The sequence below is a fragment of the Semicossyphus pulcher genome, unplaced genomic scaffold (genome assembly GCF_022749685.1).
Source record: "Semicossyphus pulcher isolate SPU_LCO1_2020_fin unplaced genomic scaffold, fSemPul1.0.p SCAF_28, whole genome shotgun sequence".
Lineage (NCBI taxonomy): Eukaryota > Metazoa > Chordata > Actinopteri > Labriformes > Labridae > Semicossyphus > Semicossyphus pulcher.
In genome coordinates this window covers 4,657,198-4,676,237 of record NW_027211702.1, presented here as the reverse complement: position 1 = coordinate 4,676,237, position 19,040 = coordinate 4,657,198, and the positions used below count along the sequence as shown (strand labels likewise).

Here is a 19,040-nt window from a genome sequence, read left to right as displayed (position 1 = left end):
GTCCCCTTGGTCGCGACTTGTCAATCACAGCTAGGTCTGTTTGCTCCATTTTGAGTTCAAACATGTACTTTTAATATCGTGGCGGTTTATTGGTTCAAACCGTTGTGAATCCTGCAGTCATATTCTGGGACATTTATGGTTTCACAGGTTAATTTCCAGCTCCATCACTCCAGATAAATCTTATCCTATTGTAGAAATAGACATCTGGGCTCACTGCAGGCGGTATGTCCTCGGCTGAACGGCGTCCTCGCAGCACTCGGCCAGCCTCTTAGCCGCCCTCCTGGCAAAGTGCACCTTCCCCCGGGCCTTGCTGACGGCGGTGTACTCGTGGGACTTGAGCTTGGTGTAGTAGTCTGAGAACTTGTTGTAGAGGATGGAGATGGGCATACCGTTCAGTATGACGCCGAAGGAGATGCAGCCGAAGGCAAAGATACGGCCCAGGTTGGTCTCAGGAAACATGTCGCCATAGCCCACGGTGGAAATGCTCGCCTGAAGGAGAGAGAGAAAAGCAGAAAAGGAGCTGGAGCTGAGGACTTAATTATTCTGATTATAGATACACCCCTTTAATTGATGTTAGCCTCACTCAAACATGAAACTTTCTGTACCCTTTACTCGTTAATACCCTAAAATATACAAAAACATGGCCCGAGTTCTTCAACATGTAGGTAAGGTACAGCCTACAGAGAGGAGATTGAAATTGTGTGTACATGTTAATGTGTTTGTCGACTCACAGCAGCCCACCACCATGCGTTTGGTATGGAGGTGAAGTTGGTGTTGTACACGTCGTGCTCCACGGTGTACACCATGGCTGAGAACACGAAGATGCCCATGCCGATGAAGAGCAGCAAACAGCCCACCTGTGCACAAAAACACACAATCTATTTAATGTTCACGTTTTGTTTTTAGGTCTCGTGCTGTGTCCCAATTTTAAGACTATCATTAGCCATGTACTTCTCTGTGCCCGCTATATACTAAGTATGTTAATTTGACAGGGTAGTGTTGACTTAAATTTAACACTGAAAAATTACTTCTTGCTTTACCATGGAGCAGAGAATTTCTACCAAATTTGAACCACAAATGTCTCTTGCAAAAATATGTCACTTAACACATACACAAATCTTAAGTTACAGCACATTTGTTTTTTCTTAGCGTTTTTTTAGCAATGTTGAAATTGCAGCACCATGTTGACAACGACATGTCAGCCTGTTCCGCTACGTAGCAAGTTGCAACCACTGAGAGTGAATAGTGTCCAGCGTTACACACCGTTTAACCGTTATCAGTACAACGTTCAGTAACTTTTAAATGCATTTTTGCCCTAACCCTCAGCGTAAAAACACTAATGCACACAAAATAGAAAGTGAAGAATGCAAATTGAGACAAAGTCCTCAATTACACATATTTTTACCATTATTATTGGCTTTGGAGCCATTAGTCTGTATTATCTGTTGTTGTTCTTTCTTTCTATCTCATCTCTCTTCCTCAGGCCTTCCAGTCTTTGCAGACGGTTATTCACCATGAGTCTGGTTCTGCTCGAGGTTTCTGCCTGTTAAAGTATTTTCTTGCCACTGCTGCCAAATGTTGCCAAGTGTTTGCTCATGCTGGATTCATGTTGGGCCTTTGTAAATAATGAAACAAAGAGTCGGGCTAGACCTGCTCTTTTTGTAAAGTGTCATGATTACTTTTATTATGATTTGCTGCTATATAAATAAAAATGTATTGATTGGTTGATTCGTTAGTTCAACATGGATTATTTATTTACATAAATATTTGAAAACACTTTCTTTACTTCCCCTCCTACAGATTTGATAAAGCCTCACTAGATTTTGTACAGACTTTGATTGAGAATAAAAATAGACGAAATGGTTCCTCTTCTGTATTCTCATTCCTATATTTGTGCTATTTGACCCAAGCTGTAGTTCACACTCTGACCTGCTGGTAGCACTGTCTCAGTGTGAAGCCGAAGGCTCTGAGGCCTGTCGAATGACGAGCCAGCTTCAAGATCCTGAAGATTCGCATGAGACGCATAATCCTCAGAACCTGACCCACCTAAAATATAAAGAAAACACAGAATTAAAAAGGATAAATTAAATATATGTTTCACCTACTCTCATCGTACACTCTTTACCTTTCCGACTCGTGCCACAGTCTCGATGTCCCCCGAGTGCGGGTGTATGTCCTGGTCCTCGAAGCACTCCAGCATCATCTGCAGGTAGTGCGGCAGGATGGCGACCAGGTCGACGGTGTTCAGCACACTGCGTCCAAAACACCTGATGTCCGGGGTGGAGGCCAGGCGCAGCAGGTACTCCACCGTGAAAAAGGTGATACAGAAAGTCTCCACGTACTCGCCGTAGAATCTGCCGCTGGGCTGACCTGATGCTGTCTGGGAGACAAATGGACATACTCAGCTCGCTCAGTGGAAACATCACAGTAAAAGAAATTAACCGCTTATATGGATTTAAAAAAGCTTGAAATGTAGTCGTGCCTTTAACACACCTTGTACTGCATCTCCTCAACAGTGTTTAGAGTCATTGCAACCAGTGAGACGAGCACGAACATGGAGGAGGCGACCCCCATCAGCTTGGCGGTGATCGAGGAGAACGGGTTCTCCATCAGGTTCCAGATTTTTCTTCTAATCGACCCCAAAGCCATATCGTGGAACAACACCTCGTTCTCCTCCATCTCCACCTGAAGGACACGGTTACATCCCAGTCAAAGAAGAGAAACAGGAAGAACATTTTTCATTCCAATAAAGAGATACATTTGAGCGATCAACTATTCAAACCTACATTTATCTAAGACTAAAAAACATAGAAACAAAACATAAAACTGTTTCACATCTAATTTCAAAAGGGGGCAGACTGTCCAGATCACAACCTAATATAAAACTGAATAAAACACTGAATGAAAAGAAAACACAACATGAGGAAACAACAAACTGCATCAGAGTGGGACCTCTGTGATGAAAACATCTGTCTAAATCTGTGCCAAGACAAAGCTTATTCTCCATTCTCCATCTGTTAAGACACTGCAGTGGTGACTTATAATGTAGGTCAGACAGACTCGGAGTCAGCCAGCAGATTACTGACAAAATGTCACAGGTAATAAGAATAGAAAAACAAGCTGCTGAACCGATGACGCCAGGAGGTGATGACTTCTTAAACATGTGGTGTCAGGAGGGGAGAAAATTAAGAATGAGTTTGCACAAAATATACATTTATTACACATGTTATAGTGACAATTAAGTTCCTTCGAAAACGTCCATACTGTTTCAATGAAGTGTGACTATTAGCAGTTCCTGGTGAGTGTTTTACTTTTAGCAGGCCGAGCATAACAAGTTAGCAGGCTGAGCATAACAAGTTAGCAAGCTGGTATGTGATGTTTTTTGTTGTTATGATACTGCAATAAGAAATAGAAAATGTTGGTTCAAAACGAGGATTGTCAGCTGTGCCTTAATTGTTAGCTAAAGTAGCTAGCTAGCAAGCAGGGAAGCATATCCAAGCTGTCCTCTGAGGCCTCCATTGGCTAATGCAGCATGCTAACTCACTTAGAAATCAAGACTAGCAGACATGCTAGCAGCTCTCTGAGGTTGTCCTTAAGTACAGCAGTGCAATAAAGGGATAGTTGGATTTTTTGAAGATTTTTTTTTTTGGCTTCCTGCCTTTATCGGATAGGACAGCTGAAGAGAGATGTGGGGAGGAGAGAGTGGGGGAAGGCATGAAATGATCACAGACCGGGAGTCGAGCCTGTGATCAGTGCGTAGAGGACTGTAGCCTCTGTACATGGGGCACATGCTCTACCAGCTGAGCTAAACCAGCGCCCCATAGTTGGGTTTTTTTGAAGTGTAGCTGTATGGGGTGCTTATCAGTAGTGAGTGTACTTTGTGCAGTAGCTGAGGGTCAGCACAGCTCCTGTTTGGAGAAGCCAACCGGAACAGAAGCTAAGCTATCTACCGCTGTGCACGGGGTTGTGATGTCATGCATAATCCTCTTGAGAAAAACGATTACTGCAGACATGGAGCTGTCTCACTGCACGTGGAGTGTTGATGTTTACATTTAGAGCAGCTAGCAACAGCTGTCTAAGACCAGCAGGAGAGTGAAATCTATATGCTGACCAGGACACTCTTTGTTTGATCAGTCTGGAAAAACTACAATTACAATACCTTCAGAAAAGTGAAGTTTGATTTCAACTGCAGTGAACAGCAAACATACCGCATAATACATTGCACAGCATGCGTAGTAATAAAGAAGGTTGTACAGTTAAAAATCTAGTCCCAAAGAAAAGGGCTGTCTGACGTTAAGGTGAAGTGGTTTAAATATTCCAAAATACAGCGTACACATAAACAGAAATGTTCTGTTAAATGTAGGACTCTTTTGAAGTGGCTTAAGTATGTGCTGACTCCCGTCTGCAGCGGTACTTAGCTTAGCTTCTGTGCGGGAACACATGCAACCCCACTTCAAAAAATCCAAACTATCCATTTGACCTTAAATGCACGTAAATGACTATACAAAAAAAAGAAAACAACATTTTGACCTGCTGGTGGGGTTAGATTTAAGTTAGGGGGTCACTAAAAGGATTTCTATTTATCCTGAAGGGGTGCGTGGTTTGCTGTAGTAGATTATATGACATGACAACTGACAACTTTAATTAAAGCTGGAGAAACTGGAAAGAGCAAGCAAAATGTATTGAACTGTAAAAATGCTAAAGCCACTCATCAAAACACACGAACATGCACGGCCTCTTCACAGCTGATGCAGGCCGAGTCCGCAGCAAAGTGTTGGCGAGTGTTGTCTTCACAGAGCTTATCCAACTACCCCTCTAGGCTTTAGCTTGTGGAAGACCTCCCTCACGCACAATGAGTGCACGGATATAGTGGGTGCAGGTAGACAGGTAAATGGGTAGACAAGAAGGTAAGACTTCCAGTCACTGAATTCAGTAGAAAAAAAAAGTTTGGACGGACTTATAGGCCTCAACAGCCACAGATATCAGATTATCAGATCAGTGATAAAGAACTGTGATTAAATTGTTGACTCCAGTGACCCTACCTTTAAGACTGCATGTGTCCGTCTTTCATACAGATGGATATTGTCACAATCTTCACTCCCTCACACAGACGCTTTGCTAGCTTTTTCTAACAGATCTACCCATGCCAACAGGAAACCAGAGATCTGGAACCAGTCTGAGGAGCCACAGCTACACGCTTCTCCTTACACAAACACTGCCAACCTACCTCCGCTATCAGCTGTTTCTGTATTTTCAGTTGCTCGTTCAGCTCGTCTTGCCTCTCCTCGAAGGAGATCCGGCAGCAGCGTTGACTGTTCTTAATTCTGACGCCCCAGTAGTTGATCTCCTCCAGGAAGTTTCGTGGACAAAGCTCGTCTTTAATGCACAACACTCCAGTCCTGATGGAGAGAACCGAGATCAGGATCCAGAACTATTTCCCAAGAGGTCAGCCTTTTTTATAAATATTCATTACCTGTAGAAGTTGAAGATGTTGTGGAAGATTTTGGGGTCTCGGTCAAAGAAGAACTCCTTGCTCTGGACGATGTAGTCGTCACACAGGTCCAGCTGCCTGTTGTGGTCTGTGTATGTGGCCAACCGGCCGATCCTGGTCGTTGGATACCTGGCAGCTAAACTGTAGGGCAAGTGGTACACCTGCAGACGAGGAAAACACATTTTCAAATGGCTTTGAATAAGATTTAGGCTTTAAGATGCCTATTGAGGTGACAGAACATACTGTACTTTCAAAGAGTGACCTTTTCCTCTTCCAACATATCCATAAGAGAAGTTTTTTTTGTAAAAGTTAAGTTTAAACTTTATTTTATCAGCGACCCATTTGAGCAATTCCAAAACCCTTTGTATTTATCATTTTGTCCTCAATCTCGGATCCCATCGGCTTTAATCTCACGATGATATAGACTCTAGGGACGATGGTGAACATGTCGGGCGTGTCAGGTTTAGCAAGCAACTTCCAGTCAAGACTTCCTTTTCCGCGTGCTGCATCGTTTACACAAAAAGAAAACGTTTTTCTTTTTTAATTAACGACTCTTAAGTTTGCTGAAATTTCAACGTCATGATGCAGATTAGTAACAAGTCATAATAAAGCTTTGTCAGGTCTGTCCTCAAGAGGAGAAGAAAACTACTTTAAACTGAGAAGTTTGTCGAATAGAGGTCGGATCAGTCATTTCTGATGCATTCGAGGAAGTCGGGAAATCTGAACGCTGAACGGCTTTCGTGACACGTTAAGTTGAATTTCAGATCTAGAACAGATTGTTAGCTGTTAGCATGCAGATGTCTGTTTATAGAGATTAAAAAGAGAGCCGCTGATGGGAGCCGGGATGTCATTACGCCGCATTACGTTCCGCCTGCTTTTGCTCTCCACATGGACTATACTTCCTGCACACACAACAGGCTGCTGATACTTGATTAGTCAATGCTACTCGGACGACAGGCGTTGTACAAACGGAAAAAACCTAACCTAAAATACATGTCCCTGTCCTGTCCCTGTAAATAGAGATTATTTAGACACTGAAATGTGTAAAAATAGTGCAGTGGTTTATAAATAACAGAATTGCCCTTTAAGTTACCGTTCCTCCAACGTTGATGTTGAGCGTGAAGTGTTTGGTTGGAGAGAGCAGCAGGCAGGAATGAGACACCGGGCATCGATCCTCCGCCTCCTCCTCCTCTTCATACTCAGCGTAAAGATCATATATGTCTCTGCTCAGATCCTTCACAAGGAAACAAAGATACAGGGACTTCAGTCAGAAGTCAACATTATACAACATACATGACACAATGTAGAGAAATGATCGAACTAAGCCAAATACAGGGAAAAAAATAGGACAGACTAATGTGCAAAAACTTAATATGAATGGGAAAAATATTTTAAATGTAATAAAAGAATAGAAATAGATCTATGCCTTTTGATCATGACTGTATTTACATAGCTCCTTCCCAGTCTGTCCACTCCAGGTCACATTCACTGTTTCACCCACACATTCACACGCTAATTTAGTGCCATGCAAGATCACTAATCAGCTACACATTCACACGTGCAAGCTATGCCTCTGGAAGCAATTTGGGCTTCTGTATCTTGCCCAAGAATACTTCAGCATGTAGACTGGAGGAGCCTGGGATGGAACCGACTGCCTCTTGGCCACAGCTGCCCCTAACTCTGCAGAAGGACCTGATTTCAACTCTCAAAAATTGACTACAAAATCCAGTAAAGTGAGGAGCAGAGAGGGACTTGGACAAACACAAACATAACACATGAATAAAGAGATGCTTTGACCTGCATGGAGCTCCATGGCTTCACAAAGGTGCTGCTGAAGTCCAGGTAGTCAGCCGGTTCTTTGATGGCTTGAGTCCGGCTGCCGGGGAACAGACTCCTGCTCCGGGCTCTGATGTGGGCAAACATAGTCGCCCCTGAATGTGTGTTAGCCTAAAAGCACATCCTGGAAACTCCAACAGCATTTACCTCTCAAACATTCAAACACACAGCTGGTATCTTACACAGAAACATGCTTACATACAAACAAGAGGACGGTACAAATGAGTGGAAGAAAACTGGGTGTTTACACAAATTCTGAGAGAAATCAGGGCACACACATACAGCGGACACTCACACACATATAGTAACGAGGTAGGAAGTGACTCTCGTCGTCTGCTGCAGCTGACTGAGATGATCTGGGTGCTTAAAGTTTTAAAGACTATTATCCTCTTTTATCCATCTCTTGATCTCTTTCTCTCCTCCCACCGACTCCAACAGCTCATAACTTCACAAATCTGCCTGTCAGAGGTTTGACAGGAATGCTGAATACAATGTTTAACTAAATAAAATAATTTGCACTGACTTTTTAAGATCACATCACCCCAGACAGGTAACATAATAAAGGAACAAGACTAAGAGTCTACAGCCATACCTGTGACTGAGGCTTAACGCAGCCAGCTAATACATGGTTAGGATGCAATATTTGGAACGCCCTTAAAACACATTTTCCCAGGATGCCCAGGGTTTTGCAAAATGTAGCAGTCGCAGGAAGCCACTGTATCTTTAACCAAAATTAGATTGATGCATTATTTTAGTCCAAACCGTGATCGTCTCCTTAACCTGACCAAGACGTGTTGATGACCAAACGGTCTGTGATATGCTTCGTCTTTAGCCAGTCCTAGTAAATTTAAGCATTAAGCAAATCTCTCCAACTTTTCCTTAAATCAGCGTCTCTCTCTACATGTCATGGCCAGCCCGATCCAGATGTGAACATTGAAAACCTCCTGAATGTGATCAAGAGGAAGATGGACGGTCACAAGCCGTCGAACAAAGACGAGCTGCTCCAAGAGCGGCCTAACATCGCCCAGCAGCTCTGTGACAGACTGGAGGAGAGCATGCAGAGATGCATGAGAGCTGTGTTTAAAAACCAGGTTATCCACCAGATATTGATTGGCGTACTCTCCCTGAGTTAGAACATTAGTATTCTGTTGTTTAAACATGAACATGACCTTGTTTTCTTTACATTATTCCAGCTCTGCAAATAAAAGACCTTAATGATATTTTTTTTTGGAAGTAGAAGAACCAGAGAAAAACATGTTTGCAGTGGTATAAAAGTGGTGTAAATTGTATACAACGTACAGGTGAGGTTGATGTCATTAAAATCAGTCTTCACAAAAAGTTGAATCTGACTTGATGAGGGTAAAGAGGAACAGTCAGGGCATCACCTGCATGATGAAGACAAGGTATGAGAAACTATATCAATTTGTACAAACGTCATGTTAAGCCATCTATTTGTCCAGATATTTACACCCAGAACTAGTGGGACCTACTTTACTCTCCCCAGAGACTCCTGCTGGCATGACAAAGGTTACATAATGGAAATGACCAAGATTAATTTATATTATCATTAATGATTCCAAAAGCCTTAGTTCCACTTTTAGTGAGGTCAGGGTTAAGTTAACTACTTTTATTTAGGTTTGAGGTAAATCATGAGTGTAAAAGTCATAATTAATGTAATAATGAATTGATTCTCTGATGATTCATCGAGATTCTGTTGTTTAGGAAGAAGGAGAGTGGTGTTCTGTGATTAATTTACTTTAAAAAAATGTCAGTGTCAGAACATGTTGAATGTTTTTTTGTTGCTGTTGTTGGATGTAGCCATTTAGTACCATTGGTATTAAGATACTCAGGCAGGGTGCCCCCTTGTCCTTCCTTAATATTCATCTTTGAATGTCACATCTGACATCTTTGTGTTTTTTGTCTGATAACAGCAGCAATGAGATAGGTGGAGATTAGTCCTTACTGCAGTTAAACAGGGGATAATGAGCATATGGAGCCGGACTCATTCCAAATAAAACGATTTAAAGGCTCCTTAAACACGCCTCCAGCTGTTGGTCCCTCGGCTCACACTCTTCAGCCAGTATGAGTCAGGAGCTGATATTTTCTACTTTCTTCTTGGAACAGATCCTTTGAGGTGCATATCAGGATGCAGTTTCTGACCCTTGACTCATCGTCTGATCCCCACAAGCTAAATCAGTCACATATTTATAGTATACTTTAGTCTCTGGGAGTCCAGTGGTTCTCAAACCTTTTCTGCCGATACACAATACAAAAATGTTTCAGGGGTAACTGTTCAAATTATCGAATACTCTGCAAACTCCTAAAACTCTTAAATAGCTAAACGTTTTTGTCTCTCTCCTTGACTCAGCACCAATGGACTAAATTGTCTAGATCAAAGAAGCCCCACATATCGACAGCTGAAACTGTAACCTACTAATTACACTCTGAGGCTTCAGTATTAATCTCATGTGTATTTGATGTAAAATTTGTCCCAATATCAACTAACAAACATGAAAACTCAAAATCCATGCGGCCACTGGGGCACAAAGGAAGCGGATCTAACGCAGGGTCAAAAATGTCCAAACAAACCACTGCACAAATAAACAAGAGCAGTGGCGTCTTCCGCTCTGTGTCCTGATAAAAAAAATACAAACATTCACCATGTGCCCACCTATCCTATCTCCACCTGCCCCTCGTTACATGTCACCTGCTGCTCAAACTGCTCTGTACTTTCAAAACAAAAGCATAAAGATAAATAATAATCTAATGTTAATCACAACTAATTTAAACATTACAAACAAGTGACTAAATGTTCAATAAACAAACATGACCTAATGTGTGTAGCTCTAACATAATGATTTGATTAATGCCGTCAACAACTATAAATCTTTTTTGTTACAGGATTTTTTTTAAATACTTTTAATGTTAAAAGACAATTTGAAAATTATGTTCACATTTTTAAAGTTGCAAAAGCATCAAAATAGACATTCAAGTACTTCTAATCACATATTTCTTGTATTGAGTGACACAGGTATGCCTATATATTTTGCATTTAGTTTTTTGTAGATGTATGTTTTTGCATTTTTTGCAATATAATCTACATTTAGCACTATATGCTACTTTAAATGCCAATCAACCTTTTTAAGCTTGTGTTTATTTTTAAAGGAAGTTTTTTAAGATGTTTTAAAGATTATTTTTTGGGCACGTTTGCCTTTATAGCACAGCTGAAAAGTGACTGGAATTATTGGGGGAAGAGAGTTGGGAATGACACGCAGCAAAGAGCTGAGGGCCGGAGCCCCTGTGTCTGGGCCACCTGCTCTACAAACAGAGCTAAATCAGTACCCTGATTTTCTGGATGATTACCATTACTTGGATAAAGGATCTTAGTAGTTCTTTCATCAATAGAGTCACAGTCATGTTGAAGTTGGAAGCACACTTTTGTCCAAAATATCACTGCAGCCTGAAGCATCAGTAGAATTTATATATATCTTAACATACATTGGGATGCATGATAGAGAAGACAGGACGCCATGTTTTGAACAACGTTATGGATTAGGTTTTAATTCTCAAGTGATTTGCAAATCAGTTTCTTCACAGATACAGACCTCTTTAAGTTCCAATAGAGCTCCCCCCCACTCACTGTACAAGGCTAGAAAAAGTTCACAGCAACAGCACACAAACATACAAAATAGTTTTACCAAATTGTATCCTCTTTTTTTGTCCATTTTTAGCATTTTCTTTCTTGTTAAATTACATCTGAACTCTGACCCTGGTACGATGCCCTACCATAGCAAAAAATCGATTTCAAGTCAAATGTATACAATCTTATTTACACGAGAAACATTTGATCAAAGTGCATTGAAGAGAGTCCTGATCGAACGTCATGTCTGAGCGAGGATGGGTACATATGTACAATGTTTACAAATGCTGTAACCATGGTCATCCTTACAAAGCTTCTATAATAATTATAATAATAACAATAATAATAATAATAATAATAATAATACGGATTGAACAAACAGTTTGTAAGAATGCACCACAGGAGGTACCGCTGGAGAGAAAACATAAATAGAATGAACAAATAAAAGACAAATTTCATCTTATTTCACCGCCAAAAACATGATCGTACATAAATATTCACACATCTCAGCCTGTTGGATTAAAGGAAGCAAGAAAGAAAGTTTGGACCAATTTCCCCCGTTAACACCCGACCCTTCTCACATCTGAATACGGTCCAATAGGAGCCTCACGCGGTCTTCAACACGTGTCCAGTCGGATACTGAAAGCTCAGACCCAGTTTTAAATCCTGTCCAGCAGAGCACGTCCTTTATCCGAGAGAAATACTGCGTCCTCTCGTCCGTTTTCAGGTGATCAGATTGTGGAAATTCCCCGTGTTTCTCCCGTCTGTTGTGGGAAAAATTGGCGTCTGATTCCTTAAAGAGTGCCAAAAGTAACGAAGAGGAAAAGTAAAAAAACAAAAAAAACCTCAACACTTTGGACGCACTGAGTGAAAACAGTTATGACACATAATTCATTGAAGTATTCACATAATAAATAACATTTCTTCCGGTCATCCTCTCCACAGATGATGACATAATGCACTTCAGAAGGCATGTGGTCGTACTGTAAGGGCTGCTGCTGTTGCTGCTATGGACCACTGTCAGCATGGGAACGAGGAGGCCGCGCGCAACAATGCCGCAAAGAAACAGACAATCATGATAAATCGTCATCTGTGCTCACTATTGAAATCTGCAGACAGAGAGAGGGAGGGGAGGAGAGGAGAGAGACAGGATCAGAGTTTTGTTTTGTGCGTTTTTTCTTGTTGAGCTAAGACTGAAGGCAGGAGGAAACAATGAAAACTAGAGCCCGGTACATTTTTTGGCCAATATCATCGACGGATATGATCCTATCACAGGTATATCATTGTTGGCACATGTGCTAATCGATATGAAAGCTTTTTTTACAGAACAATAGGTGCAACAAAACAATGCTTGGGGTGATTTGGAAACGGTCGTCTTGCAGTTTGTGCAGCAAAGAGCTCCAAAACCGTTTATTACTAAACTTTGAACTGTGTCTGAAGCACTTGTGGAAGAGCATCACAGCTGTGTGATATAGTTTGCTGACAATGTATAATAAAGATAGTCTTTAAAAGACCCCGTCCAGTGATAATCAAGCGTTTAACCTTGTAAACATCTCCAGACATATCAGGGACAACATCAGCAGTCATCTCCATGGCTGGGCCTGTCTGCGTTTAAACTGCAGTGTACCAAGGACAGGCTGAACAACACGTTTTCAGATTGGCAGGTTTGAGACGTCACAAACCTAAGGAACCAATCCCGTTAATGGACGGGGTGACGCTATGCATATCATTATGTGTAACCTATGGCAACCACTTGAGCGATGCGAGAGCCAGCTGTAACTGCATCGTCATTTTTGCAAACTCACTACTATGTTACTACTGCTAATTACTACATTTCAAGCTTCAACGAGTTGCCACTAAACGGTGGCAGAGACGTGTTTTGTTTCGTGATGGAGGGGGCGGTTGGACATTTGCATAGTGAGTGGGGACTATGCAGATTCAGGAATTTGTAATGAGGGGAGAAGGAGGAGATGCCTTGGGAGGGTTTTTACAAGGTAATTAAATGTATTTAGAAAAAAAACATATCAGACACAATTTCAAGCAGAGCATTTTATATGTCTTAAAACATGACTGGAGCTGGTTTTAAATTATATGCTAATCCACTTCAAGAGGGTCTTGATGGGTCTGAAACAACTGAAAAAAATACATATGTGCCTCCATTTGTAAAGGAATCAGTTATGGGCCAAATTGTTTTGAAAATCATCCCTATAAACAAAGATAAGTATATAAACATATAAAAAAATCTACTTATGTTAATGTTGGGAGAGTGTTTGCTCCTGTGGGAGCGAACAGATGTTTCTGCTGCAGCTACGTGGGTGACGGCAGAGGTTTGTGTCCATCTTGTGGCTCTGGCCGGTCTTAGGTTAATCTGTTTAATCTGTTTACAGAGAGATGTGCTCAGTGGACGGCCAACAATGCACTGAGGATTACTGAAGGCGAAAGGGTCACGGTGAGAGTAGAGGTCAATAACATGAAGTCTTAACTCTATATGTCAGGCTGCACGGCTGCTCAGTAAATCTATAATTTCATTAATACTACAAAACAATAAAGAGCTCCTTTTCTTATTTGTTATGCGTTTAGGGCAAAGCGATGTAAAGGTGTTGCTTGTGGCTTTGTTGTTTACTCACAGCCGGGTAGGTGTGTCCCACGTTGGCACCGTGCCGCGTGATGTCGATGTTGAGGTCTTCTTCTGTAGTCTTCAGGTAGACGGGGTTGTCAAAGTTCATGCTCTTCTGGTTCTTCAGCTGCCAGTTTCTCCACATCAGGTAGCCGCCCGCTGCCGCCATCGCCAGCAGCACTGAGCAGAGAGACAGACACAAAATCAGTCAGGTTATTAATTATTCAGTATCGGGGCTGATTGATTAGGATACTTCTGTAGTTCAAGCATGAAATTACAAATCTTTCCTCAAATATTTACATTTTTTTTACTCTTTGTTCAAACTTGATACTTGAAAATTAAACTAGTGCATCTAAAATGTGAATCCAGTTATTAAACCTCAACTACATTTCAAGCATACATTTCTAACTACAACATGTAATGGTAGCCTTGGTCTTTGAGCTGGACATGGTATTGTGGTTTAGAGAGGGTGCAGACATAAACCTCCAGCAGATGGCATCCTTTGGGCCCACAATCAATCAAAAACTGGATAAAGGAGCAACGTAGTGAAAAAAAACAATGACTTCAGGCCCGGCTGTTTAGTAGCCTGATCCAAAAGGCATCCCGCAGATCAAGTTCCTTTAGTTTGTCACATTTCCATTGGAAGAGGGGATATGGTCAAGTGATTTTCCACTTACAGACAGGCAGAATGGCCCAGGCAGCAGCAGATCCTCTGGCTGTGGAGTCCACCTGGATTGAGGTGCTCACGTTGGCTTCTGAAAGACAAAAACGATCCAGAAGATGACTTTCCAAATCCTCTGTGGTAATATGGCCCCTACCTGTGAAGAGACCCCGTCTGTTCCACACTAAGAGCAAGAGGACAGGCAGGTCAGCGAAAGAAAATATAAAACTTACAAGTGGGGTCATCTGCTGTACGTCAAACAAAAGTGCAAACATGTGAAAAGGGAAGAGATAGGTATTTTGCAAAGTAAAAGGCTACATGCAACTATATATGAAATGTAAGCTTTAACAACATTTTGTCAAAATTAATAAGCCAGCAAAGTTCCATCAAATAAAAAAACACTGCCATGATATAAAAGGTTGTAAATTTGACATCTTGGCTCCCTAGGCCAACATTTTCTGGTCCCTGGCCTGCTGCTTTAACACCCTGAGCACTCCGGAGTATTCCAGCAACGAGTGAGTGACATGACTGTCAAACAGCTCGGCTGAAAGCAGCGACGGAGACTCCTGGACAAAGAGACAAATGACAGGGTTTGTTAACTCGCGTTCTTTCTGCCAGTCAGACTGCTCTGCTGCCAAATGACGTGGTGATGTCACCATCATGCCCCTCAGCCACAAAATGAATGTATAATTAGGAGCTGGATACGGCTTCATCTCAGTTTTACTTCCAATTTTGCCCAGTGGCCCCTCCTGGTATTGCAGCTGAAAATCACCCGGAGGCCCATAAAGCACTTTCACGGTTATACAAAAATGTATAATAGTTCTCACAGGGAAAGGACGCTTTGTACGGCACCCAAGGTCAAATATGAATGCATCTTTAATGGATTTTTGCTCCGCTGAGGTTTTTCTATTTTTGTAAAAGTTTCTCAAAGCCAAGAAAAGTGATCTAATGACTGTGACTTCATTATGGACTGAGCAGGAACTCGTGGTAAGAACACGGAGAAAAAAACCCCGCTGAGTCTATGCGCGCCGTTTGCAGCCCATTGAATATGCACAGAGTTGGGACTTTTTGTGGCGGCAGGGGAGTGAGTCTTATCGAGTCCTCTTTGGGTCGGGTACCCAGGCCTTAGATGTATTGATGAGAGCAGCTTACCGACCAATCCAATAAACTTTATTAAAAACTGTTCAAGCTTTGATTAGAAGCCTTGTCGAGGCAGGTTTTCTTGTCGTCAACAAATCCCATGAAAATATAAAATCCATACATGCGTTGGTGGATCTCTTAATACTTTATGAATTCTCCACCCTATCTGTGAGCCTCTGCTCAAAGCCCACTGGTTCCTTCTGAATCTGAAACATACAGCACGTCGCTTCATTATTAAAAATAACCATATTCTACAAGACAGCTGGGTTCTGTCGTTTTTAAAACAAACACAACTCTAAGAGGAGAAATAAGCTCTATTGACCAGAGAAACAAATCAGGCTTTAGCAGCACAATGTTTGTAAGTGGAAACAATTATCACTGGCTTTGGTCTCTATATGGTAATAGGAGATTTAACATGTTTAAGTACATTTATATTCTGTTATTTGCAAAAACTGCACTAATCAAGGGCTGGATTTTAAGTTCCTGTGTGAAAATAGACGACAAAGTAAAAAAATGCACATTTGTTTAGGCATAAATTAAATGTGTTCTCCTTAACACTGAGATCAGAGTTAGTCTCTTTCTCATGTCTTTGTTTGCATCTTTTTCTCTGTTGGGATTGTTACTGAAATCCTTCAGACATCTCCAGGAAACAAAGCTGTGAGAAGAGATGCAGACAACGATCACACTTAATCTACAACTACGAGATGAACTTGAATGGTTTGGTGACTGGATAATGTTAGGGCAGTCCCTTGTTTCTGCCACTAGGTGCTGCTCCTGGACTGTGTTTGCAGACAAACATCTGCTACTGCAGAGTTCAATATTCAGATGTTCCCCACCAGCTAATTCAACAGTAATAAAAGAAGCAGAACCGATAACATGTTACACACACTGTGCAGATGCATCCAAAGCCCGGAACAAATATTGGACTGTTATTCCTTTTTTTTTTTTTTTACCATTATAAAAGGTCTTAAATAATGTTTCAGGGGTCACACTCACTGAATAAATGCCATGAGAACAATTTATTTAACAAGAAACAACCAGGAAGTCATCAGCAAACATCCTGTGTGGTTTCTGGGTTTAGCTTCAAGCTTGTCAATTACATTTTAAACCTTGTGAGTACACAGGACTGACAACAGGAAAATCCACATACAGCTCTGGATGAACCTGAAGTTTAATCTGACCCAAGACAGATGCAGTGAACATACATACAAACAACTACCAGGGACAAAACCAATCACTATCTAGGACACTGGCAGCAGAATCTCTGTGGTCTCACATAAGTGGCACAACAGGTTTGGAAATGGAGAACCAAATGTTTTTTTTTAGCAGAGAATTCCCCTCCGCTATAATCTGATCACTGCACACAACCTGTGCTCATTTTATCTGTGCATCTATTATACCTGAATTGTAGATGGTAAAAGAGGAATTTATGCAGCCAGCTCAAGAAATAAAAACTTTATCAAGCTAAGTAAACTTTGTTTAGCAAACTAAACAAATACATCATGCTATCAAAGTTAGTTTTTCTACATAAAGTAAATATCTGGTTGTAACAGACAGGGAAGTGACCGTAACTTGAATTTATGTAGAAGTTGAAACAGAAGAAAAAGCTTTTCAAGAGTTTTGTGGACAAACGTTAAAGATGATGCAAGTTTGACACTACATTACCCATCACACTTTGGGTGATGCAATAAGGAAGTATAATTTGTCATTGAGACAACGGCTCTGTCTGATGTCACTCACCACTGGCTATAGCTCATTCCATTCACCATGTCTTGGAGAAGTGATTCCACTGGATGGCCAGAAGCTTTAATGCCTGGTCTATGGTGTTTACATGACTTACTGATTACAATCCAACAATTTTCTTCAAAGATATAAAGACAATTATGTCCCAAAATGACAATAATTTGTAAGTGCTAGAAATGCTTACTATAGGAGTGATCTTTTTCTCCACTCAAGTATCTAAAAATCAGCAACTTAATTAAGCAACAACTCACAACTTTCAGTCCTAAATAAGAGCAGAACAAAAGAGCACGGAGCAAAAGACAGCTGAGATTGAGTTAACCCTTACATACCTCAGGCAACTTGACCACGAGTAACAAATCAAGCATAAACAGATTTACCTTAAATGCATAAAGGCCTCAAGCAAATCTCTAGCACCATAACCCAACAACAAACACGAAAGCACAGAGATAAGCCACCATTACAGATACTGCGAGACAGGAAAAACAGTCAACCCAGGATAACAGCAATGTCCACACAGCAGAGTGGACACAAGAGGTGATAAAAGCATGAAATTCTGGCAGCAGGAGAACAGAGAAAACAGCCATTGATTGTTCCCCAGTACAACACTTAAAATGAAAACACCTCCTCAATCACCGTTCTATAATTTAACATGCTTTAAAGCGAGTCGCCATGTCAAAGACAGGAAGCAGAGCAGGCGACAGCTGGTGGTTTTACCTTTGGGTGGCTGTATTAGAGCTTTCCCAGCATCCTTTGAGGGACCTTTGGTAGAAGGTTCTGTTACAAAAAGAGCCAAGAGTCAAGCTTTTAACAACAGAAACTGAAGACAAAAACATCAGGCAACGGAGGTTGCCCTATTTTTAAACTGCGCACATGCAAGTAGGCCTGTGAATATAGACCACATCTCAGGAGACTAAACTAGTAAATAAACACTCGATGGATGAAGGCAGGAATCCAGTGTGCTTCATCAAGAAAGAATCAACGCCATCACAAAGATATGAGACAAAACAGTCATGACACAGGCAGCTACAATGTACAGGAACAGCTTTACATGAAGACAGTTTTATGGTTTTCCTGCTTTGATGCAACTTAACCATCAAACCAGTTTCACACAGGAAACCAAAGAGACGACATTCAGAAGCAATTTAACAGGTTTAAAGATACTGTCCGTTGTACAGTAAAGCGCATTGATCAGGAGGTCCCTATCAGCTTCTGTACGACCCGTACTGACAGAGGCAGCAACAATAAAACCGTCACAGCCTGATCAATAATCCTTGGTTAGCAGAGGCAGCAGTGTTGCAGTGATTACTGTTAAATTCACAGGGCGCTAGGTCTGCTGTGTAGGAGTTGGAAATGAATGCAGCATCTTTCCTGGAAAACAAAACATCATGAAGGAGATTCAAACCAATAAAGTAATCATTGTAAGCATAGTCTGCAGTAGGTGACTTTTTGAAACTTAAGACCCATTTACTTATCAATTAATCTTTAAGTCATTAATCAAACAAAATTGCAAACGATTTGAGCACAGCACTGCTGTAACTTAGACTGACCACTACTCTTTAAAGATTAAAAAATTATGGAAGTGAAAATCTGTACGGACATGCGGCAATAGGCTAGTTGCACGGGATGACGTGTCTATTTTCTGCTTTCTTAAGTGTGTGCTCGAACACTCCTGCTCGAGAGAGAATACGAGAGAGAACACAAGAAGAGGACTACCTTTTACACTAGATGCCTCCAGGACCTACCGAGAATTACCATCACTGATGGACGGCTAGTACAAGCGGGAAGTTCAGCCCCGAGTGGCAAAAGGCCAAAAGGGTTCTGAATGTGTATATCTAGTTACATCGACAACTAAGACGGAAAGTTATACAACATTAGCTAGCGTTAGCTGGCAAGCCAGCTAACTGACAACTTT

At 41.3% G+C, this 19,040-nt stretch overlaps 1 protein-coding gene across 3 annotated transcripts in view; it reads right to left on the bottom strand.

Annotated features, from left to right (window-relative positions):
* Positions 1–210: 210 nt before the first annotated feature.
* The window catches only part of vldlr (very low density lipoprotein receptor), an 86,519-nt gene continuing 67,689 nt past the window's right edge, over positions 211–19,040 (bottom strand). Inside the window, exons 17-28 of one of the 3 annotated variants that reach the window (XM_069677134.1) lie at positions 17,843–17,902; positions 14,262–14,339; positions 13,629–13,764; positions 7,289–7,322; positions 6,585–6,725; positions 5,474–5,652; positions 5,228–5,399; positions 2,494–2,685; positions 2,126–2,380; positions 1,930–2,046; positions 732–857; positions 211–489 (exon numbers count right to left, since the gene is read on the bottom strand). In XM_069677134.1, the coding sequence (XP_069533235.1) occupies positions 211–489; positions 732–857; positions 1,930–2,046; positions 2,126–2,380; positions 2,494–2,685; positions 5,228–5,399; positions 5,474–5,652; positions 6,585–6,725; positions 7,289–7,322; positions 13,629–13,764; positions 14,262–14,339; positions 17,843–17,902 (1,769 nt within the window). Of the gene's footprint in view, positions 490–731; positions 858–1,929; positions 2,047–2,125; positions 2,381–2,493; positions 2,686–5,227; positions 5,400–5,473; positions 5,653–6,584; positions 6,726–7,288; positions 7,323–10,860; positions 12,077–13,594; positions 13,765–14,261; positions 14,340–17,842; positions 17,903–19,040 lie in introns of those variants that run through there. The other 2 variants (XM_069677135.1, XM_069677136.1) reach the window with 2 other exon arrangements.